Raw genomic sequence first — 24,115 nt, 5'->3', positions numbered from 1 at the left:
ATAAGTCCAGCTGACGGCTGGATATGAGAGACCGCGCGCTCCATTTTTATGCTCACGCGGCAGGTCGCCAGGTTTGGAGCTCTGTTGGCCAGCAGCCCACAGAGAATTAGTGTCAGATGGCCCGTCCGTGCCTGCTTGTTAATGCCACTAGAGTACTCACCTCATTGAATGGTAGAGGAAAGCAACCGTATTAAAATCCAGTGTTGGCCATCAATGATATTATACAAATAGCCACATTATGTACAATGCAGTGTGTGGTTTGCAACCAGGACTAATTTTGTAAAACAAAAGTTACAAGGTCAAATTATTTTTGGTAAGCGTATGTTCCCCCGTTTCTCATGGAAAGTAAGGTCTGGTACATGCCATTGAGCTTACATGAATCTCTAGCTGGGTCAGAAACATGGAATTTGAAGGCCAGTCTAGTCTTCCCGTTGTGTTCCTGCTGTAAAGAATCAGACCTTAATCAATCCTTGGCCACGTCTTAGATTCAGGAGCCATATTAACCTCACTTCTGCTGGGAGACGGGTCTACTCCTACCACCACCTCAGTAAAGTAAAGCACACCAGTGAAGGAAAGCAGAACCAATGTCCTTCAACTACGGAATACGGAGTTAGATGTATTCTGTGGTAGAATGAAACAAATGCACGTATGTGTCTTTAATGTTGAATTACAGTAAAAATGTTTATTCTTTATTTACAATCCAGTAAAGCAAACAGGCTTTAGTCGGCAGGATCTAAGCTATCTCCAGGAGATTGGGAACGGATGGTTTGGAAAGGTGAGAATGAATTTCTGGGCTAACATTTTTGCTTTCTATGGCATATTATTGTGGGAGTGGATCTGGTTCCAAACTGTTGTAGCATATTTCTCATGCAGCTTCTTGGATACTGCTTAGAATTATGGAGAAACGTCATAAAACAGTTGTTCTTTCAGGCTACTCGGGTCTTATTTGGGAAACTGTAACAGGCCTATCATGTGTATAATCATTTTTTTAAGTAAACTGATATGTTTTGGTGGCATAAAACAAAAATTAGAATGGAATATGCATTACTCGGGAGAACCTTCATTTAGTGTTCTTCATTTAATTATCAACTTTCTTCTCCATAAAGGTGATCCTGGGTGAGATTTTCTCAGACTATACTCCAGCCCAAGTGGTTGTTAAGGAGTTACGAGTCAACGCCAGCCCATTAGAACAAAGAAAGTTCCTGTCGGAAGCACAGCCTTATAGGTAGGTGTACCCGTTAATGTTATGGGTTCTTAGAGGCATAAGCTTTGGCGCTGGTTGAGTTGGTTCCAGATGACACCTCTGGCCCATCATGCAGAATCCCATCTGAGCCAAATCCAATTTGCCTCCTGAATATAGATGGACCTAAAGGTGGAAGGGGAGGAGGTGTTTTATACTCCATGCCCTCCACCTGTCATGTGAACTGGGCCAAGGTACATGTTGGATTTAAGCTCACACAGGCTATAATTCATGGCCAACTTGGTCCTTCTTGCAGAAGAAACTTTGCAGGATTAGCCATAATGCATAGTATGTGATATATTTCGCAATTTCATTAGTAACCAATACTGAACGTCGATTAAGCATACATCGAATGTTATTGGGTCCTGAACCGTGGATATCTTCATTTCCGATGGGTATTGAGAATTATTTATTGTTACGCAGGTCTTGATCTCTACTAGTTATCGATGTGTTTGTCTGCGAAATAAATGCCTGGGAATGGTGCTCTGGTATATTGGAAGTAACTACACTGAATTATTTTAATTCCAAATATTTCCGAGGCCCATTTGGCAAGTCACAGATGGCTAATAATTGACAATCAGGGCCACCTCAATGGGCTGCTCTGATTTGTAGAAATCAGAAAGGAAGCAATGTTTTTTATTTGTTTTAGAATTTATAAGACGTTAGTAAGAAACATATGACGTGGAATAATTACTTTCAACATTGGTTCCCTCTGTAGACCTTCTGTAAAGCCCAACTTCATTGAGGTACATGTTGGATAGTTCTGGCCAACATGGATTAAACCCTATATGAAGTGCAACAGATGTGGTTTACGGGAAGCTATAGTATTGGATCATTTCATGCTTCTTGTCACCAAGGTTTTGCAGGACAAGTATCGGTTTGCCAAGGAATAGATTATCTTTGCCTTTCTATATGTGTCTAGTAGAGCAGTTCCATGCTGGCATTAACAGCCATAAAGCTCCTAGTTGCCACCGTGAATTCAAATGCTGTCATATAAAATAGCCATTTCCATTTATCAACATAAACATAATAGTAGCTATAAAAACAATTCTTGGCAAATCTAGTAATAGTCTGCTATCTCCCTCATTCCTCTGTCTGTCTTGTCTGTTATTCAGGACAAGGTGTTATGGGGACAATGTTAGGGTTTTTAAACACCGCTGGAGGCATTCCTGCAGTATAATGTACTATGTTTCTTTGCGGTGGAAAGTAAATGTAACTAGAAATGGCTTATCGGCAAAACCTTCATCATGTTTATAAACTACATCTGCCCTTGTGCTTGTGCGCTTTCTACATCTGGAATCTATGCTAACTATTTAAATAGGTTTTTATACAAGATCCACGTCGGCCCTACGCAAGTCCTACATTTGGAGATGAATTCACTTTGGTGACTGAATTCTAGATCGCTGGGGATTATCTGATGTGGAATTTACACAGATCAGCCTGTTATCTGAAATTAGTTTGTAGGACCCAGTGGCGTCGGCAGGGGGGGGCCAGAGGGGGCCATGGCCCCCCCTACATCATGCTGTGCCCCCCGGTGTGCCCCCCCAATTGAAACGCCGTCTTTTTTTTTTTTTTTTTTTAATAGACCCGGAGGAGAGAGTGAGAGGCGCCGAGCGGTTGCTGAGGAATAAGTTCTCAGCAACCGTTCGGCGCCTCTCACTCTTCTCCGCGACCGCGAGGCCTCTTCCTGGTTCGCAGTGCCGGCATTTCAAGCCGAGCGCCGGTATATGTCGTCATATCCGGCGCCCAGCAGTGAAGCCGGCAGAACCAGGGATACAGAGACCTCGCGATCTCACCGCTGGACAAGCCCAAGGTAAGTGAACTTCAAAGGGGGGGTTAGAAAGTTAGGAGGGGGTTAGAGAGTCAGAAGAGGTAGATAGGAAGTGAGAAGGGGTAGATAAGGATAGATTGGGAGGGAGGAGGGGGTAGATAAGGATAGATTGGGAGGGAGGAGGGGGTAGATAAGGATAGATTGGGAGGGAGGAGGGGGTAGATAAGGATAGATTGGGAGGGAGGAGGGGGTAGATAGGATAGATTGGGAGGGAGATGGGGGTGGATGGGATACATTGGGAGGGAGAGGGGATAGTTAGGATTGATTGGGAGGGAGAGGGGGTAGATAGGATAGATTGGGAGGGAGAGGGGGGTACATAGGATAGATTGGGAGGCAGATGTGGTAGATAGAGAGGCAGATGTGGTAGATAGGGAGGGAGAGGGGGTAGATAGGATAGATTGGGAGGGAGAGGGGGTAGATAGGATAGATTGGGAGGGAGAGGTCTTTATGGGACAAAAACGGCGTACGTTCAGCTGTTTGGGGACAAAGTTGACATAATGTGTAACTTAGGTGCTGGTCAGGTTCTATGTGGGCAGTATGGACACCAGCGTTGGCTTTGGGGTGTGTGACCAGTGATCTATGCCTGTAATTTAAGGGGTTTTATCTATACCTTTAATGCAGAGTTTATATGTAATTTCCAATTGATTTATATCTGCAAAGCTGGGTTTTGTGTCATTCTGTTGATCTGTATCGGCTATATTTCCATACATTATTAATGTTTACCTGCAAATATAGGATTTGCATGTCTTATTCAGTTGATCAATACCTGGAGTGCTGTTGATTATTTGATCTAAACCTTCAGTGCTGAGTGTACATGTGATTTCCAGTTGATATATACCTGCAATGCTGGGTTTGTGTGTTCTGTTGGTTTATACCTGCAGTGCTTTGTTTCCATACATTATTTATGTATACCTGCAAATACAAGTTTTTTTTTAATCTTATTCAGTTGCATGTGCTGTTTCCATGTGTTGTTTATTTGATCTATACCTGAACTACAGGGTGTAGTAAAAGAGCGCTATGGTTTAGTGAATGAGGGGACAAAGGAACTCTGGGGATGATTACAGGGGAGAGGACTTCTCAATGTCACGGTGCAGTCAGAAGGAGGGAACACTGCACTGACTCTCACTGTCTTCCCCTGATCTGCAGTCAGTGTGGCAAATATATTGGCAGCAGGGTCTAATATTAATATATATTGGCTGCAGGGGCTAATATTAATATATATCGGAAGCTGGGACTAATGTTTATATATATCGGCAGCAGGGGCTAATATTAATATATATTGGCTGCAGGGCCTATTATCAATAAATATTGGCTGCAGGGGCTAATATTTATATATATTGGCTGCAGGGACTAATACTATATATCGGCAGTAGGGGCTAATATTAATATATGTTGGCAGCAGGGTATAATTTCTATGTATATCGGCAGCAGGGTATAATATAAGTATGTATCCGCAGCAGGGGCTAATATTAATATATATCCGCAGCAGGGGTTAATATTAATATATATCGGAAGCAGGGTGTAATATTTCTATATATCTGCAGCAGGGTCTAATATTTATATATATTGTCAGCAGGGGCTAATATTAAAGAATGAAAAATAACTGTCACTTTAGCTGTTATTTTGAAATCACAGTCTTTACTTCAAAGAGATAAGTGCATATTATGTAGTTAAAAATGCACGTCTAACGTGTGTGTATATATATATATATATATATATATATATATATATATAGTGTATATGTACCGTTTTATAATTGGCCCCCCTACTTTGGTCCCTGGCCCCCCATGTGCCCCCCCTAAATATGAAACCTGGAGACGCCACTGGTAGGACCCGACGATTGTAGGCTTAGATAGAGAAGTGTGGAATTTAAACACAAACATTTAGAAAACAAATGTAATATTAGGTACCTCAATGCCGATTCTGCTGCAGATATGATATATAAATGGGCTATAATATCTAATTTCCTCTTTGCTCTACGGTTATCGGTTACTCTCGTGTTTCAACACTTGTGTCTCGGATCAGGAGGCAGAGGCATTATTAAACACCCATCCACATCCACCATGCAAGGCAGAAGACCTGCTTATCCACAGAAACCTTGTAGTGCTGCCACCACTGCAGGGGATTCTGTGTAGGTATATGTAAATAAGGCCAACAATGACCACTTTTTTTGTCAGTTGTGGATTCCAGAATGAATCCCTTATCTACTTCCAAGCTGGGTGCCCTGTTTGAGGGCTTCCAAGCCGGGTGCCCTGTCTGAGGGCTTCCAAGCTGGGTGCCCTGTCTGAGGGCTTCCAAGCTGGGTGCCCTGTCTGAGGGCTTCCAAGCCGGGTGCTTTGCTCCTGCCGTGTGCCCTGCCAGAGGGCTTCCAAGCTGTGCTCCTGCCGTGTGCCCTGCCAGAGGGCTTCCAAGCCGTGCTCCTGCCGTGTGCCCTGCCAGAGGGCTTCCAAGCCGTGCTCCTGCCGTGTTCCCTGCCAGAGGGCTTCCAAGCCGTGCTCCTGTCATGTGCCCTGCCAGAGAGCTTCCAGCTGAGCTCCTAGCTTTGCCTTGCCGGTGCGCTTCCAGTTTCCTACCTGTACTGAGCTTGTCACCCAAAGTTATATCTTGCTTGTGCTCACAACATCTATAGATGGCGCCCAAGAGAAAGACTAAGGCTAAAGTGGAGCGCAGCCCTGAATTGGATACATCAGCCTGCCTACAACCATGCTCTGAACCCAAACCTGCCCCTGCATTGAGACTTCTGCCTGATCCGGCACGCAGTGCTTTTACAGTATTAATGTGTCATATTGGTCTACAGCCCAAAAAGCCACAGATAACACAGAGCAAATCAGAACATTAGTATAAACACTCAATAATTGTGTTATTCATTACGCTATCGAAAATGTAGAAAATGTGGGGGTTGGTACAGTATTGTGGCCTGGGGTTCCATTTGGTCTGCGACTACGACTCAGCTGAGATCAGTGCTGCTATTGGCCCAGAGACTGGGCAGACCAGCAACAGCCCACTACTTCTTTGCCTTGGCTGCTCCATTGTATGTATGGTTCCGGCCAACACAATGCATTTGTCTGTCTTTAGTGCTGCCTCTCTCCTCTATCAGTGAGTGAGTGAAAGAGCTGGAGTTTACGTGAGTTGACATGAATCTCTAGCTGGGTCAAAAACATAGAATTTGATGGCCCATCTAGTCTGCCCATTGTGTTCCTGCTGTAAAGTATCAAGCCTTAATCAATCCTTGGCCTCTTCTTAGATTCCGGAGCCATATGCCTGTCCCATGCATGATTAAATGTATTTGTCAGTTTTTAGCACTGCCTCTCTCCTCCATCAGTGAGGGAGTGAAAGAGCTAGAGTTTATAGGGTCGTGTGCTCCAGAGGTATGAACACACCTGGAAACATCCAGGCTCCAGCCACTTGGAGCCCACCCTCCTCGGCTATCTGGAGGGGGATCTATTTACATCAGTGGGCAGTCCACTGATGCCATTGGGCGGTCTTGCTAACGTTGGTGGGCTATCCTGTTGAGATGTGTGGGCAATCCATTGATGTTGGCGGTCTTGCTAACGTTGGCGGGCGATCCCACCGATATCGGTAGGCGTTCCTGCTGACATTGGTTGGGGGTCTGCTGACCTTGTGTGGTACGTGCTTCCATACCGCTCCCCAGACCTGGAGATTCTCAGCGGAGACCTGGAGAAGCGACGCTTCATCCAGAGTCCCCCGGGGACAATATATATGAGGAGATTCTGCAGATAATTTCTAGAGATCACTCAGCAATCATATGCATTAAAGTGCGTATGATCTCTGGAGTGTTCCTTTAATACAGGTGTGATGCAGGAGCAATGCAACCTCTCCGATTAGGAGAAACATGCCAGAGATGGCCCTGAATAATACACAATGTGTCATGGAAACTCTGAGCTTTGCTAATAGTATACTAAAAATCTAGACTAGAAAATGCAGATGGTTGTTCTTTTAATAGGCTGCTCAGAAGAATTCTGCGTTGCTTATGATCTCGCTAAAAGTTCTAAAGCAACATAAGCAGGTCACTTGTGAAAAGACAGGCACACATAATCATAGAACATCCTACAAGTAATTTCAGGATTATGAATCTGTGTCACCGCATATTTAACTGTAAGTGGGCTAAGAGTACACTCATAATGTTCTGTCTCAGTAAATTATTTGAAACAAGGATATAATGGCTTATCTGTTCCTGCATGGTTTTTTTTTTTAGTTGTTTTTGTCTCTTTCATTTCTTAAGTACATGCTGCCGTCTATCGTTTGGCTTAGTGAAGAGCACCCTACAGCTTACGGGTAACAGAGACTCGGAATAGCGACTTAAACACAAAGCAAACTATCCTATTGCTTAGATTAGTTGGAAACATGCAACCAATACTTTATTGTGAATATACAGTGCATTAATTATACAGGTACAAGGGTAGAGGACCTATATTGCTCATATTTTGCTATAGGCATCACGGTCTACGACATTATCACGTATTATCACGTCCAATTGTGTCCACCACTGATGCATTTAACACATGATTGATATATTGTATGTAGGTATAAGAGTTAAGGTTGAGAATAATGTGAAATGGGACAATTCCCCATTTAATTACTGGTACTGGTAACAAGTAACTACAGTAAACATGTTCTTCTCTTGTCTTGAAGGAGCCTTCAGCATCCTAACATTCTCCAATGCCTGGGTCTGTCCACAGAGACGATTCCCTTCCTGCTGATCATGGAATTCTGTCAGCTGGTGAGTTCAAAGAAAACATTACATGCATCTCCGGTAGATGAATCTCTCGCATGCCAGGGGTTCTCAGGATGAAGGCGATGCCAATTTGATTGAAATTCAAAGTATACTCTTAGCTTTAAAGAAGAGCGCTGCATTTCATCATTGCTCATCTCCACTGAATACTGAAATGCTCGTAAATTCATGCCCTACGCGTCTTGTTTCTTTCGAGAATGTCAGATCACATCACATTATCATGTTCTAATAGTTATAAAGTATAAAAGGAATAATGACTATAGCCATATTAGCCCAAGAGAAATCGGAGTCTTTAATTGAAGATGTAAAGTTACATCTCAGAGGCCTCTTTAGATGGAATATAGATCGGCCCAATAAAAGGTACCAACGTCAACTAAACACTCCAAAGTACGGAAAAAACTATTCCCAAACTACGTGAAGCAATAAAGAAGTGAAGTCGTTCTTCATTGGAATAGATAAAGTTCCCATTGCAAACAAGGGCATCCCTTCCAGGGCCTGATGCGTTCTGCCTTTCCTCAAGTTTAGTCGTAACATAAAGGCACATCCATTTGGATGTTTTCATTGTGTTTGCTACAACTAAGAGTCATTTTTATATATCTTTTTTTAGGGAGACTTGAAAAGATATCTAAGAGCCCAGCGGAAGGCGGATGGCATGACTCCCGACCTCCTTACGTGTGACCTCACAACATTGCAGAGAATGGCGTATGAGATAGCGCTGGGACTCATGCACCTGCATAAAAACAATTACATACACAGGTATAGAAAAGAGCGAGGTTTATTTGTATGGCTTGGTATTTGCATTTCCCTGGCACTGCTAAGTTAAACAGAGAAAATCCATGTTGGGGAACTAGGTATTTTTATTACTGGTCTCAGATTGAAAACAAAATTTCAGAAATATTGCTCTGCTTTATTTATTTTTTTAACAGTTTTAGTTTTTTCTTAATATAATGTTTTCAGGCAGCTGCATATTAGCCGTTTGTATTAGTTCTCTTATTCCAATCTACTAGACAAACCCCCCGACTCCTTATCATACTATGTTTAGTAAACAATAGAATGCTTAGTTTTAATCACCCGGCTGTACATTCTGACTAATGAAAACCTGCGGAGGAAAATACTTTATCAGCGTTGTCATAAAGCATCAGCTCAGTGTGGTTATTGAGCAGGAAGGCCACCCAAAATATCACATGACTGACAATGGCGGCCTCCTGGTCTGCAGAGGAAGGCAGTTTATTGGAACAAAGAGAGATCCAGGTCAAAGAGAAATATATTTTTCCCATGAGACTTCTTCTTAAACTTCATTATTTTTTTAAATACCAATGGGTAGTAATAACTACTGAGTAAAATGGTGCTAGTTTAAGCGACAGGAAGAAATGTGACATTTTTAATGCATTTTGTAATTTGTACCATCCCCCTACTGTAATAGCGCTACGTGATCTGCTTAGACTACCTAAATTCCAGCATTACTTAAAACAGGATATCAAAACTCAAACTGTGTCTTGGGGTATGCCAGTCCAGAGGGAAATTGAAGGGGATGGTTTATGATAAAAGAAGACATGGAAAGTATGAATAGAGAGGTAGGATGGTAACCAAGAAAGAGATCAAGACTTTGAAGGTTTTGAAGATGAGCAGGGTGGTCAACTGTCTCAAGAGTGACAAAAAGGTCCAGAAGGATTAGCGACGAGTTGTGGCCCTTGGATTAACCAGTGAGTGGTTAGTTTAGTTAAAGTCTTAGAGTATCGAGAGAGGAATCCAGATTAAAGTGTGTCAAGTAAAGAGTTGGAATCAAGAAAGTTTTGAGGGTAGAAGATATAAAGTAGAGAGATGAGAAGGTAGTTTGAGAGATTGGTGGGGTCCAGGGAGTTATAATGGCATGGCTCAAAGAGGACTGGAAAGACACAGTGAAGAAAGAGAGCTTAAAAATGTCATGGTAGGGGCAAGCATGGACAAGAGAGACTGTGTAAGATGAAAAGGGACAGAATCAAGGTGATGGTTGAGTGAGAGGAGAGAAAAAGGGGTAAAAAAAATAATCATAGATGAAGAAAATTAGGGAAGATTAGATCTCATGTCTTATTTTGTAAATTATTATTTTATAAAGTAATTTGCAAAGTCAGGGGCTGTAATTCTAATGTGAAAGAGAGGCCATGACTGTGTCTAGGAACAAATTGAAAGCACAGAAGAAGATCCATTAATGGTTGAGAGTCAGTGCGGAGAAAAGAAGTATGAGGTGTGTTTGCTTTGCAATGGAAAGGACCGAGTAATAGGAATGTAGTATGAAGTTATGGTACTAAGCATTTTAAAAATGTCTTTGATCACTTGAGATGATTGACCTTTTGCCTGTGTTGGAGCTACACATCTATCACATGTATCAATATTGTTCAAATCAGATCAAATATCAGTCAGGAACAGTTACTTCTGGTTGTTTAACCAAGCTGGTGGCCACTCGCACCCAGTTGACAAACAGATTCTATATATTGCTTCTGTCCTTGTAGTTGTAGGCTGTAGGCACGGTCGTAACTAGAAACCACCGGGCCCTGATGCAAAAATTCACCCTGGGCTCCCCAACTTCAACAGCTAGTCTGTGTCTTCTTTGCACCTTGCCCCCCTCCTTCCAACATAAAACATATGTAAACATACAAATTACACACACTTATACTCACTAACACACACTCTATCTCACCTCACTTATACATCCATGCTCACACACACAGGTACACACCCATGCTAACAAACACACACAAGTACACATCCACTCTCATACACACAAGTGCACATCCATGCTTACACATGCAAAAGTACACATTCATGCTCACACACATACACACAATAACACATCCATGCTCACATCCATGTTCACACACACACACTAACACAAGTACACATCCATGCTTACACACACAAGTACACATCCATGCTTACACACACAAGTACACATCCATGCTCACACACACAAGTACACATCTATGCTCACACACACAAGAGTACACACAGTGAGAGCAGCCTCGGTTTCACCGCAGGGTCATGTGACCCAGATACTCTCGTGTATTCCCGTGCCTGTTCAAAATAGTTTAGAAAGGGCCCTTCCAACCTGGAGCGGTTGCGGTCCAAGTCAGAAGGGCCCTTTTTAAAAAATGTAAACATTATGAGGCGACAGGAAGAAGGGGTCGCAGGGGTTGCACCGGGCCCCCTAGATGCACAGGCCTGGTTACAAGTGCGACCCCTGCAACCCCTGTAGTTACACCAGTGGTTGTAGATTATCATTTTTTTAGATGGTCTACATTGAAGATTATTTAGCCTGCAGCTTTGTGTATATATATATATATATATATATATATATATACACTTTATCATACTTCATAATATATTTCTATAAAAGTCTAAGAATCCATAACTGACCCACTGGAGTATTGCGAGTGTCAACAATATGTGTTGTTTTGAAAATAGCTTTGCCCTGTTGGAAGAAATCGCTTTGGTTTGCTGGTGTGAACTAAATCAGATCAGATGCTATAAATGTAAAGTGATCCAATTAGCACAGTAGATGTGACATCATTTGGACGCGCTCTTGTAGCGTTACTTAATGCCAAGCCGTTGCGGTTCTGTGCCTGGCTACGTTTGTTTAGTCAATCAGAAAGAAATGCAGATGGGTTCTTTCCGTTCGCCATGCAATGCAGGTTATTAGAGTTTGCTCCAACCGTAAAGCACGGGATCTGCTGCATTGAAAGCACCTTTTGGGCATGAGATAACGGCGGCTCTCCTCTATGTTTATGTATGTACTGGGAGCAGCGGAGGCACACAGGTGTTAATTATTTCTTTTATGACCTAATATTGCTTTTTGCTCTGAGCTGCATACTAATAATTGCGGCATTTTCTTTATGTACGCTGCCGCTGCCGCATATGCTGCAGGGAGTCGGAAGTCAAAGCTGCAGCTCTGTATGTAACAAATGCCCGGCACATACGGGGGAGGCAGAAGGTGGACAGAGCCAACTCTCTGAATGTTAATGTTAAATCTGAATGTATTTCCCAAAAAACAGAGAACATGCAAAACGGTGTACCACCTCCTCACCCATGTGATTTATTCATTCATTAATCCATTAATTTGTTCGTTCATTCATTAATCCATTCATTCATTTGTTCACTCATTCATAGAGAATTCCAGATCCTGCTATTCCTTTGCAGAAGGCACCATATGGTGGATGAAAAGAAGGTCGCCTAAGACTCTGGAGTCCACTTGATCTGAAAATTAAAGATATCTAAAAGTTAATATTGTGTATCATCTCGTTAAAACATATACTGGGAGCCAAAGTGACAATTTAGAAACATCCAATGCTATGTTGGGCATTTGGAATGCAAATGCTGATATGCGTCTTTTTAATATTAGTTGCTTTAAAAAAAAAATTGGCCAAATAGAATACATTTCAGTGTCTTTCTCCTGTCATCTCCTGTAAATATATTGCTAATCAAAGAGGTTCTGTATTGAATAAGCACTATTATTGTTATTTATTATCATTATTATTATTATTACTATCCCGCTATTTCAAAAGTTACTTATGTAATCATTTGCATTGGTCTTATAAAGTCTCTGATATCTGTGTCCTTTAATTGTCCTGTCGGTTATCACCATAGAAAGATAGAATTTAACGGCAGATAACCGTTCAGCCCCATCTAGTCTGCCTCATTTAATCAGTAGTTGGCCTTGTCTTATATTCAGGAGCCATATGCCTGTCCCGTGCATGTTTAAATTCCACTGTATTACCCTCTGTTGGGAGGCTGCTCCATTTATGTAGCACTCTCTCAGAAAAGTGAACCTGTTTACTTATTAGAGACAAACTCGTCATAATTGAATAGCACTAAAGTTAGATGCCCTATGCTGTTCAAACGTAGAACTAATAACCTTACATTATTTCATTAATATATTAAATTATAAAATATCCCTTTTGCCAATAATCACTATTATTTTTTTTATACAGTGACTTGGCGCTAAGAAATTGCCTTCTCACCTCTGATCTTACTGTTCGCATAGGAGATTATGGAATTTCTCACAACAATTACAAGGTACATGGCATGCATAAGGTCGCAATATACGGTAAAATAAAATTATAATATCCGGTAAAATAAAATTGTAATATACGGTAAAATAAAATTGTAATATGCAGTAAAATAAAATTGTGATGTATGGTAGATAGAGCTGGATTTCCTATCACGTATAGTAGAATGCTAACCCAGGGAGCTGCGTTCCTACTTTGGGAAGAACAAATTATGTTCACATTGTATCAAACTTCATTGATCAGCAAAATTATGTTCAATTGTTGTGTTAAAATAAAATTATAAATCAAAAATGTTTTTTTAAACTTTACTACTGCATTTTTGGGAGAAAACAGGTAAACGTGAATGAATGAATGATCTGAGTATATGTTCTTTATGCTTGCGTCCAGGAGGATTACTATATCACTCCTGATCGACTCTGGATCCCATTGCGCTGGGTTGCACCGGAATTACTGGATGAGGTTCACGGCAACTTAGTTGTGGTCGACCAAAGCAAAGAAAGCAATATCTGGTGGGTCACCTACTTTATTTTTGTTACATTTACTCTATATACACAATTGTGAATAAATCTGTTTAAAGGGATGTATCATTCAAACCTATCATTGTTTTACTTTTAGAATATATGCAACGAGTTTTCTTAATTTTCAGCCAAATACCAGAACCTGTGCATTTAGCAACTTTGTAACCATTTGCAGGTCCCTTGGAGTAACAATTTGGGAACTCTTTGAATTTGGGAGCCAACCATATCGCCACCTGTCAGATGAAGAGGTGTTGACCTTTGTAATCAAAGAACAGCAAATGAAATTGGCAAAGCCCCGACTTAAACTGCCCCATTCAGATTACTGGTGAGTATATTGCCAAGATCGTTGAATTTAAAAAAAACATAAACACATATGAGAACCCCCAGGGTGGGCTACTCGTAACTTCTTCCTCTTCATGCATAAGTCCGGGTCCCAGACAGTCTTGAGTAGGCATGACCAAACGGCACGTCTCTGACCAGAGAAAGAAGAAACGGATCTGGAGACCTGTGGAAGTACCCAGAGATCTCCCAGATACATTGGTAGTTACCAGGAAAATTTACGCTTAAATAGGCTTTAATGGGTATGATGGCAGAGTGTTACTTTAGAATTATCTTTTTTTTAATGAATCCCTTTATGTAATTGGGTTATTCAATGCATCTCCTGCTCAGCAGTGAGCAACCATGAGATACTCACCTCCACCCAGCTCCAGTGCTGTTTCGTGTGAGATCTCCAGGTCTAATGAGATCCCCTACACATGCATTTCTTGCTGCCATTGATCCTGACAGTAATTTATCTGTATGGAATACTTTTAACTATGCTTTAATGTGTGATGAGGCTGTTACGGGCAGTAGACTGTCCCTTCAAGTTACTCTTCCATTTTTATGGAAGCTGCTTGGTTCCTGACATCCTTTGTAAACTTTTGCCATCTTCAGTGTGATACATTTTATTTGATCTAAGAGTGACCATAAGGATGGCAATGGTTAATAAACAGCCTGTTTAATTTTAAACAATAAAACCACTCTTAGACACTGAATGTGCACAGTTTAGATTATTTTCATCCTCTCCTATGTATCATACCACTATTTAAATTTAATGATAATGTATTGATTTATGGTCATCGTAAGTCTGGACGATTCATTAAAAAGAAATCAGCATCACTTCCACCTTTCTTAATGTATTGAGACATTAGAATGAGGCGACATCACAGTTATTAGTGTAATTCTTAACAACTAATACTGGGTTGACCTAATTTATTCATACTCTGATTAGGTTCCTACATTTTCAGCTATGGAATTTAGCATTAAGTGGAATATTTTTCCTTCAATTTTCTGATTCATTTTAAATAAAAAATATATATATATTCAGATATTAAAAGGTTCAGTATCTTTAGAGTATAATAGCTAAATGGCTGATTGTTCAATACACAATCCACATGTGTTGATGCCCAAGTAAAGTAAAAAACATTTTAATACTCGTCCTTCAAAATATGTCTGTCTCCTCACTTTTTAAGGTATGAAGTTATGCAGTCCTGCTGGTTATCTGTTGAACAGAGGCCCACAGTAGAAGAACTTCACCTACAGCTCACATATCTATTAAATGAATGCTCCAACCAGACAGAAGAAAGCTTCGAGTGGCGTTGGAATGCTCTGAAACCAAGCAAATCATCAGGTGGTCCATTGCGCCACTCAGAAGAGATTTCAGCATTTCCTCTGCTTGACAATTTTAGTAGTGGAGATGGATTCCATGCTGACATGGATGACATCTTGACGGTAACAGAGAGCAGCCGTGGGCTCAATTTTGAGTATATGTGGGAGAAAGCAAGACTCGGGCGCTGGAAGGCATCTTCACAATGCCAAGACTACCCACCAAACAGTGGCGGTCTAACTGTGCCTGCTAATCCATTTTATGATTCCAGCCACCAACATTCACGCCAGAGTTTGGAAACCCCTAGTGTGGTCCCAGTTATCAGTGCTCGCAGTCCTTCAGTAAGTAGTGAATACTATATTCGCTTAGAGGAGCACACAGACAGGGGTAACACTGTTGACTGTAACGTCTGTGCACCCAGTCCAGTTTATGAAAGAAAATATGACTTACAAGATAAGAGAACACTTCACCAGCGTATGTCTCTAGGGAGCCCGTCCTCTCCTCTAGAACCTCTTTTTCCTTCAGACTGGGACCCACTAGAGAGTGGTAGAACCAGTCCTGATGAACTGGTTTTGCACGAAGTTCCTAAACTTATAGACAGGTGGACACCAAGTAACAGCAATCCTTTTATTACAATAGGGCGAGAACTTCCTCGTTATGTAAACCCTTTCTGTGGAGCAATGGACAGAGATTTATCAAGGCAAGTACAAGAGACATCGCTAATGGATCCCATGTCAGATGTCTTTTCATCAGATTCTATCTTAAATGTTTATCGAGACATTGAAGATCACAGGAGGAGCTGGGACTCTGATACACTTGAAGAAAGAGGGGCTGGAGAAACATTAGCCGGAGATCCTGAATCTCTTGCTGAGTTCTTGGATGATCGTGCCTCACCGTGGGATTGCGAGGCTTCTTTAATGGAAGACCAAAGCACAGAAAGCAGTAGCAGCAGTACAGACAATAGTAATCACCGTAACATGCCTTCATGTCCTTTGTGTAGCAGAGGGGTGTTGGGAAGCCTTCAGAGATGCTCTTGTGCTATGTTACGTGGGGATGTTGTAATTGACTGGACCACTCATGTTGCCATGCATCAGGACCATTATGGCTTGGACGATGATTCATCTTTGAAAGTTGAACAAGGTTCTTTATCAGAGTGCTCTATGCAAGCAAGAACATTTGGCGAAGGTGATCTATATTCTGGACCTTTTGGGGAGAGCCTTTGTGCATCAGAACACCAGGAATTTTATGACCCCCTCATGGGCGCAGCTGTAAAAAGTTATGATATTCAAGATTATCGTAATCGTACTCAAATGAAGGCTTATGAATCGCTTCAAAAGACTGTATCCAATCATCCACCTTCTCCTTTTATTGGAATTTCTAACTCCATGGCTAACTGCAGTGTGATTGTGCCTATTGAAATCCCACCTCTGTCCACTTTAGCGGAAACCATAGAAGAGGAAACTATAGAGATTGCTCCAGATGTGATAAAAAGGTTCCCAGTCAGTCGTAATTTGCTTGCAGAAAAAACACAGCATGGCCCTAGGGTAGCACTAGACTCTGTCGATTCTTTGGACATTCCATCAAACACTAGCTCGTCAGATGCATGTAGTCCATCTTCTCACTTTTCTTCACCTGGGCAGATGTTTGGAGACAGTGGCTATGAAACAGAAAATACATTCTCTCCTGAGTTTACCTTTAAAGAAATTACAGACGATGACGTAGGGCCTAAAGATTTAAAGTTGACTTTAACACCAATATCAGAGTCAACCAGTGACTTGACATTGACTGAGGAGTTCTCAGAAGCACCAGCTACCCCTATGGAGGAGGGGTCGCTTCGAACACTGGATCTCGGAACCCCACACAGAGATTCTGCTTATTTTTCTGATTTTGACAATGAACCAGAGAAACATTGTCGCTCTACTAGACAAAGGCTTGAAGGTGAAAATCATAATGGGTTTTGTAAGGAGGAAGACATCACATTTACAATACCAGCAGAAGAAAGTGATCATAACGAGAGCGATGAACAAGCAGCTGAAGAAATCAATGCCAGTGAAAGGGCTAACGATGAGACACCTAAAGATTTAACTGTCACAGCAATGGATAACAAACACAGCCATGCAACAGATGATGTTAATGATGTCAGGGAAGGAAATGTCAACTGCAACGGTGGGTTAAAACCAAAGGAAAATGAATTAAGTCATCTGCTTTCTGAAAAGAAAGCAACAGAGCAAGAAGGTTCTGAAAAGGTACGCTTTGGAATTGATCAGAAAAATGGAAATGAAAATGTACTAAAAAAACATTCCGAAAGTGGTTTTGTAGTTCAGGTTTGCAAGGAACAACTTCTGGTCTCATTGAGAGAAAATGTAACTAGAAATGTATTGTCCACCTTTGAATCATCCGGGACTGTGAACTCTTGTGTCTTAAAAGATACGGCCGTACTGAAGTTTTGGTCCTTGGAGCCAGAAGTTACAAAAGCTGAAGCCACATTAAACAGCGAGCTTCTGGACAGTGATTCACCTGAAAGCTCCAAACATCAAAACCCAGAATACAGTAATTCACCAACTTGTGACAATACCAGGGACACTAATTCGACTCATGATTGCTGTACAATGGAGTCGGAGGGGATCCAAGAATACAGCAAAACTAATGGGGAGGAAGCACCCGAAGAAGAAAGTTTGGTAGAGGTAGAGAAAAATGCCTGTAAGCAGGAAAGCTTTGAAGAAACTAAGGTCATATCATCTGAAAAACCCACTGACAACTGCCTAGAGAGCCGAGACGAAAATTCAGCAGATTATAGTGAGGAGGAGGAGGAGGAGGAACGATCAAACCTTTCCGTGGACATCAGGTCTCCAGCAAATCCTGGAAACGAGGCCATAAAAGGTAGGGATGAAATATTGTGTTCTGATAACAGGATAACAAACTAGTTGATTGGGTGTTCCTTGCTTATTTATTAGTTGCATCATAAAATTGTTATAGTTATTTACACTGAGCTGCAATGACATTGAGATATGTTGGGAGTTCTGCATATCTCTGACCAGCTCATCACAGTGAAAACATTTTATTTTCATTGTAACGCCCCCCCCAAATAAAAATATTTATAAAGTACTGTATTGGTCCGATTATAGGCCGCACCTGATTATAAGCAGCACTCTTAAAGTTTGGTGCATACTGTATCTTAAAGGAGCACAAGACCTTTTAATAAAACCTATGGGTCTGTGCTGAGCCTCCATAGCATAAATAGACCGAGATCGAAGGTTTCCCTTGTACCTGGCCCTTTGTGTGATCTACCCCTCAGTTTTGTACCAAGGGGACTGCCGCCCCCTTGAACCCTAGGCCTGGGTCTGGTTGACATAGGCCGGGAAATGTCGCTGTTTGGAGACCACCACTGAGAAACTTTGTTCTAACGTACACAGATCACTGGACTATGTGTTGACATTTCTGTACGTTTGTTATCTTAAATGTTTTTTGTTCTTCTCATAAGGAAAACATTAGGGGTGGAAAGAACGTAAGTAAGTGGATAGGATATGGTTGTTTAAGTAAAGAAAGGCACCAGAATGCTGTGGGAGAGTCTGGTGCCGTAAGGCAGGACAATCGATAAACTAGATGTAATTCCAGAGAGGTCTTGAATAGATATAGGATAGTAAATGGATATAGGTTGCACAGGATAGCTCCCTAAAATAGCTATAAAATTGGTATTTATTTTAAACAGTGAAGGAAATCTCCCCACCTTGATACATCCTAAAATACAGTTGAAACCAACATCAAGATTCCTTTTTTTTGTACTCTGAATTGTCCTAGTTTTGGCTTGGTTTCAAACTGGCCAAGTTATTAGGGTTTGGGTTGCAATTGTGTTTTTCCTTAACTTATTTCTAATTGATATTATTTATTGAAACTATACAATAATATATTTAAAAGGTTATTTAAAATGTCTTTCCTTTCAGCAAAAGTGGCAAGGCTCTCTTTGTCCCTTCCACCGCTAAATCTTCAGGCCTTCCAAAGTCCCACTGTGCGCAAGTCATTTTGGGACAGCGCTGAAGAAAACACAAGAGCACTACAGTACAACAAGGATGACGAGGAGGAAGATGATGGGTTTGGATTACCAGAGCCGCAGCGAACAGGCTCAGAGTTTGAAGGAGAGCTGTCAGGGGTCCCAATTGTTGTGACTGAGATGGATGATGGACGCAACCTACGTAGTCTCCTGAAATCTCCGAAGTCTGCCGATGAAGTGGATGATGATCTTGATCGAAAGAGGAAGATGGTGTCCTTTTTCGATGATGTCACTGTTTATCTGTTTGACCAGGTGAGAAAAATACTTCGAGAGAGAGGGATATATAAATATATTGTATTTCCAATTTTTTATTAGATGCACCTAGGTCCATCTTTAATGCAGGTTGTTATTTCTTGTACAAAACAAGACTTAGCTCCCTAGTGTGTGTAACTTATATCTATTGAATTCCAGACTGCAGTACAGCCAATGTTTTAGGTTCTTTTTGTTCCTTTTTTAATATTTGCATAGGAGACGCCAACAAATGAACTGAGTAATCAAAACACAACAGAAAATGATCAGATGCAAAATCCTTCGTTGGATGCAAACATTGACGGTTTCTCATCACCTGACGGCTTTGGTAAGATGGATTTTCCTTTATTGTCTGCATAATTACTAGATCTAAGTATTATGACCAGCTCAGTACCAGAGCATTTCTTCTCGCTTAAGCTGAGAAAGGTATGTAGAATGCTGCCAACTTAACAAATTAAGCAAACTAAAGCAAACTTTTAAAGGACAACTGTCATCAGTATTGTGGCTATTATTTGCGATGCCTAACTTCACATGGTATCTTGTGGTTCCATCCCAAGGCTAGTTACCAATGACTCTGTCCATCCTAAAGAATGAATGGGGTTTGTATTAATACGACAGTTTCACTGTCCAACTTTATCTGTCTCAAGTCTTATTTTCATTGAAGGAACACTTGTTTTTATTTCTACTATGGTACCTAGTTACTTTTTATCTTTGACAAAAATACTTCATCAGAGATTCTGGTTTAAGTGAATGAATAATGTAAAGTAAACACCTTACATTATTCATCTTTAATGTTAAAAAAAATAATACACACATTACTGATTGAGCCAAATATAGGATACAGGCCACTCAAATCATTGCTTTTTTCCCCCACAGGCGGTAGCTTTGAGTGGGATGACGATTTCCCACTCATGACACAAAACTCCTCGTACATTGCCATGGCATCAGAAGGAGCTGCTCTGAAATCACAGATAAGCCCCACCACACCAGCACCCCCTTCCTCACTTCAAGGGAAGCGGGTGGAAACTAACCTGATGGACACACTCAGGTTTACCCGCTTCACGGTATCTCCTGCTGTGGATCCTCATCTCCCAGTTTGTGACTCGGAAGTAGCACTGCCTGCAGGTAACTTCTCATAAGACACTATAAGCACGTGCTTTTAGGGAGTGTAGCTAGACTACCATCTAAAGACATATCTAAGTGTGAAATATACCATAATATTATTTTCTAGGAATATCCTACCTGTAAAAACTTCCATCTTCCATGGAGATGAGTTGTAGGAAACATCCAATGTATTGTTTGACTTCCCAACCCAGGCCATACATCAGTACAAAGCCATGTACAGATGTATGGCTATGTAACATCTATAGGTACCAACACATTATCCTAATATGAGCTTAAAAGAATGCAAGGCTTTACTGTCCCCATGAGGGGGTGCATGGAGATTAGCCGCAAGATCTAAAAGGTCACATGGATCACTGGACCAAATATATAAAGGTCAACAAAAGTTTGGCTCAAAGACTGTATACTGTCCAATTATATGGAACGCATTGACATTAGTGGAAAAGCAGGTTAGTTATTGAATCATAAGTCAATAGCGGTAAAGGGATAAAGACAAAATTAAATCATGGCTTATGCATTGTCGTCTAGTCTGCCCCTCCTGATGCTAGTCTCCGTCAGCGGATGATTCTGTTTCGTATTCTCATGTGAATTTGGTTGTTTCTATTTAGTGTTTCACTGTGTTGTCTGTCTTCTATCGTTTTAAAATATCAATTCCTGTTTAACCAAAATACTAAATGTTATGGAATATATTTTATACGCCCAGCACCAAGCTTGCACGATAACAGATGATTATTATTTGTATTCAGTGGCAATCTATACCGATGTTCACATATCCTTTGAATTATTTCATTGCTAAGTATCATATAAGAGGGATTGCTGCCAGACTAATAGGCATCGTACATGGGAACATTTGTAAAGGTCATGTATATATCAAGTTTCCACATTTACACAGCACTGTCCTTTACAATTTCTTATTTCATTCATTCTCATTGTGTTAAATGGTAATGTTTACTAACCATTAACAAAAGGAAAGAATGTTGCATAGACTTCCTTGAATACAAAGAAGATGCTAAAATATGAATAATTTATGTTAGTACAACTGAAATCCCCCCAAATAGTTCTCTCATTCTTGTTATCTTAAAATGATGCCAAATCCTACAGATTTATAATTCTGTTCACTAAACCTACATAACGGTGCTTACAGATCAAAATAAGAAATATGAAAATATGTAATTATTATTCCTTATTTTTCCCCATTAAGTTACCTCTTGCCTGTTGAGATGATCATTGTTGATCATTGGGTCAGACAGCCTTTGTACGGGTGGGTATCTATTATATCTATCTATTATCTATTATAAATTAACACTTTCCAATCTTTTTTCACAGATTGACAAACTAAAAATCCCAAGCTATAGGTAGTTCTGCTGGGAGGTTGTTCCACTTGTCTACAACCCTCTTAGTAAACTAAAACTTCCGTACATTGCACCTAAGACTCTGCCCCCCCCCACTTAATTCTTGTAAGGAGAAATATTTAGGTATAAGATCATGTTTCTATTTCATTTTGTGACTGTGATAGATTTCTCTAATTAGGAATGCTTCCTGGGAGTTGTATTGCTGTAGCACACTAGGTGCATCTGCCCCTAAAATGAACAATGTGTTAAAGTTTTGTGCGAAGGAATGAGAACCCAGGTTTCCCGAGTACTGTAAATGAGAAGAACGTGCCATATATTGTGATAGTGTTTTCATCTACTTCTTCCTATTTTACAAAAATACATTTTCCATATAGCTTCCCGACATGTTTTGTTAATCAAAGAGCTATCTAGAGGATGCCGATTGTACCAAGAGTCACACGTGCCAATGACTTGTGTTTGAACATCAAATATTCCATTAGATTGTTGACATAGTGCTAATATACCGCAACCACGAGCACAATATCGGGATTATTCAGAACCTTAGCTAGGTGCTAAGTAAACATTTCGTCTGTCTCACGTTACATTCATGAATTCCCCTTACAGCATCATTGCTATTTAATTTTAAGCTTAATGTGTAGATAAAACTCTAAGAACATCAGTTTATCCTAATGTCAAACCAATAAATGATGGTGTCTCACCTTTACACGCTATTAAATTATCTACATCATAAAACTCTTGAGAGTGGAACACTTTGCTAACCTACACTCGGATTACGCATTTATGCAGAAAACAAACCATCACCTTATCTGCCACCACTTTCCACACACAGATACGATGGGGCCAGCAACACCAGTGGGCATCAAAACTCCTTTAATAATTAGGTACACCTCTGCCTTCAACTGTGTTAGTCTGAATAGAAGTATACACACTTTGCATCATATGATCATACAGACTCGAGGGAGGAAATAGGGCCGAAGGTAGGCATTCCTATCCGTAAAGCCATACAGTAGGCATTCCTGGCTACTCGGAGACCTCCCTCGTTTTAGGGAATGGCTTTCGTGAGAGGCAAGAATAACCATGCACAAGGGTGGGCCTAGCCAATCAAGGGCCATGGTTAGCCATAGGAGTGGCGTGGCTAGCCATCGACAATGGCAAGGCTAACGCTTAGTGCCATTAACTGGGTTGGGAGGAGAATTGGGGGTTGGTGAGTACTGCTAATCACCGCTCCCCTGCCCTGGGGACCGAGGAGAGTGTCTGAAGAACTGGGGAAGCAGTGCTTCACCTTGAGACTCCGGGACAACCTTGGAGAGTTCCCAGTTGGGGCTGTAGGTCAAAAAACAAAAGCTATGGATGTCTGTAAACAATTACTAAAATAATTTGAAACAGTATTTAATTTTCAACAAAATCTAATAGCTGTATCTTTCATCCAGGTGCTATCGAGAACTGAAGATGTTGTCCCTCTTGTTGGACAGACCCCGTGGTGGGCATGAGCCAGCGTGAACCATCTCTTCATACTCCCCAGTGTCCCTTATTTGCCTGGTCAGTTTCAGGCTACAGCATATATCTGTGAAAAAGGTAGACTTCTACCTGGAAAAGACTTATGGAACAAGTGAGACATTTAATTGCCAAATGAATGATCAATTTAAGGATTAGTACCAGCGCAGGAACTCCTCATCAAATATCCTGGATAAACAGTCTCGCCCTACTGGTTTTCTATAGGATGTTTTTCATATTCTCCATGTGCCAAATTTATTCCATTTTATTTGATGCCCAGTTCCAGCAATGGGTCTTGATTTACATGTCGGTGTTGTTTGTTCTCATTGACTAATACTGTAGCTATCAGAACCTCAACCATCCGCAATAATAATGTTTATTTTCTAATCATGAGCCGTGAATATAACAAATATCACAAAAAAAACTGAATACATGCACTAACAAAATGTTGGTGATTGTGCCACATACAGTAGTTAATACAGTTACTTGCCATCTTTATATATACCCCCCCCCCCCTGTGTTTTGGCCCAGAGGAATAAGCGGTGGGTTTTCTGAGCCATGCGTGATAAAGTTATGCTACGTTTTAAGGATAACTTGGTCATGTCATCCTACACCATGAGATCCTTAATTTGTCTAGTAATAAATCTCTTGCTTCGGTCATTACCTTTGTTAACGAGCCCCCTAAATCAAATTACTAAACTACTAAAAATTTACTTTTTCTCCCTTGCCTGCCGAAATACTTTCTAACATTTTTTACCCGAGTTCTTTGAAATGTTCTAAAGATGAAAAGGTTAATATTTAGCAGCGGTAAAATAAAATGA

General features: G+C 40.8%; 1 protein-coding gene across 1 annotated transcript in view; it reads left to right on the top strand.

Annotated features, from left to right (window-relative positions):
• Positions 1-21,779, top strand: part of LOC149286302 (serine/threonine-protein kinase LMTK1-like) — a 31,430-nt gene extending 9,651 nt beyond the window's left edge. Inside the window, exons 4-15 of the mRNA XM_089494220.1 lie at positions 705-775; positions 1,107-1,225; positions 7,725-7,812; positions 8,432-8,580; positions 12,789-12,873; positions 13,254-13,375; positions 13,560-13,709; positions 14,896-17,909; positions 18,971-19,329; positions 19,546-19,654; positions 20,203-20,451; positions 21,775-21,779. Of these exons, the coding sequence (XP_089350346.1) occupies positions 705-775; positions 1,107-1,225; positions 7,725-7,812; positions 8,432-8,580; positions 12,789-12,873; positions 13,254-13,375; positions 13,560-13,709; positions 14,896-17,909; positions 18,971-19,329; positions 19,546-19,654; positions 20,203-20,451; positions 21,775-21,779 (4,520 nt within the window). The remainder of the gene's footprint in view (positions 1-704; positions 776-1,106; positions 1,226-7,724; positions 7,813-8,431; positions 8,581-12,788; positions 12,874-13,253; positions 13,376-13,559; positions 13,710-14,895; positions 17,910-18,970; positions 19,330-19,545; positions 19,655-20,202; positions 20,452-21,774) is intronic.
• The last annotated feature ends 2,336 nt before the right edge of the window (positions 21,780-24,115 follow it).

Source organism: Sceloporus occidentalis, unplaced genomic scaffold (assembly GCF_023333645.1).
Source record: "Sceloporus occidentalis isolate IW3139 unplaced genomic scaffold, rSceOcc1.0.p SCAF_70, whole genome shotgun sequence".
Taxonomy (NCBI): Eukaryota; Metazoa; Chordata; class Lepidosauria; order Squamata; family Phrynosomatidae; genus Sceloporus; species Sceloporus occidentalis.
The sequence above is the reverse complement of the archived record's forward strand: the minus strand, read 5'-3'. Positions and strand labels throughout refer to the sequence as shown.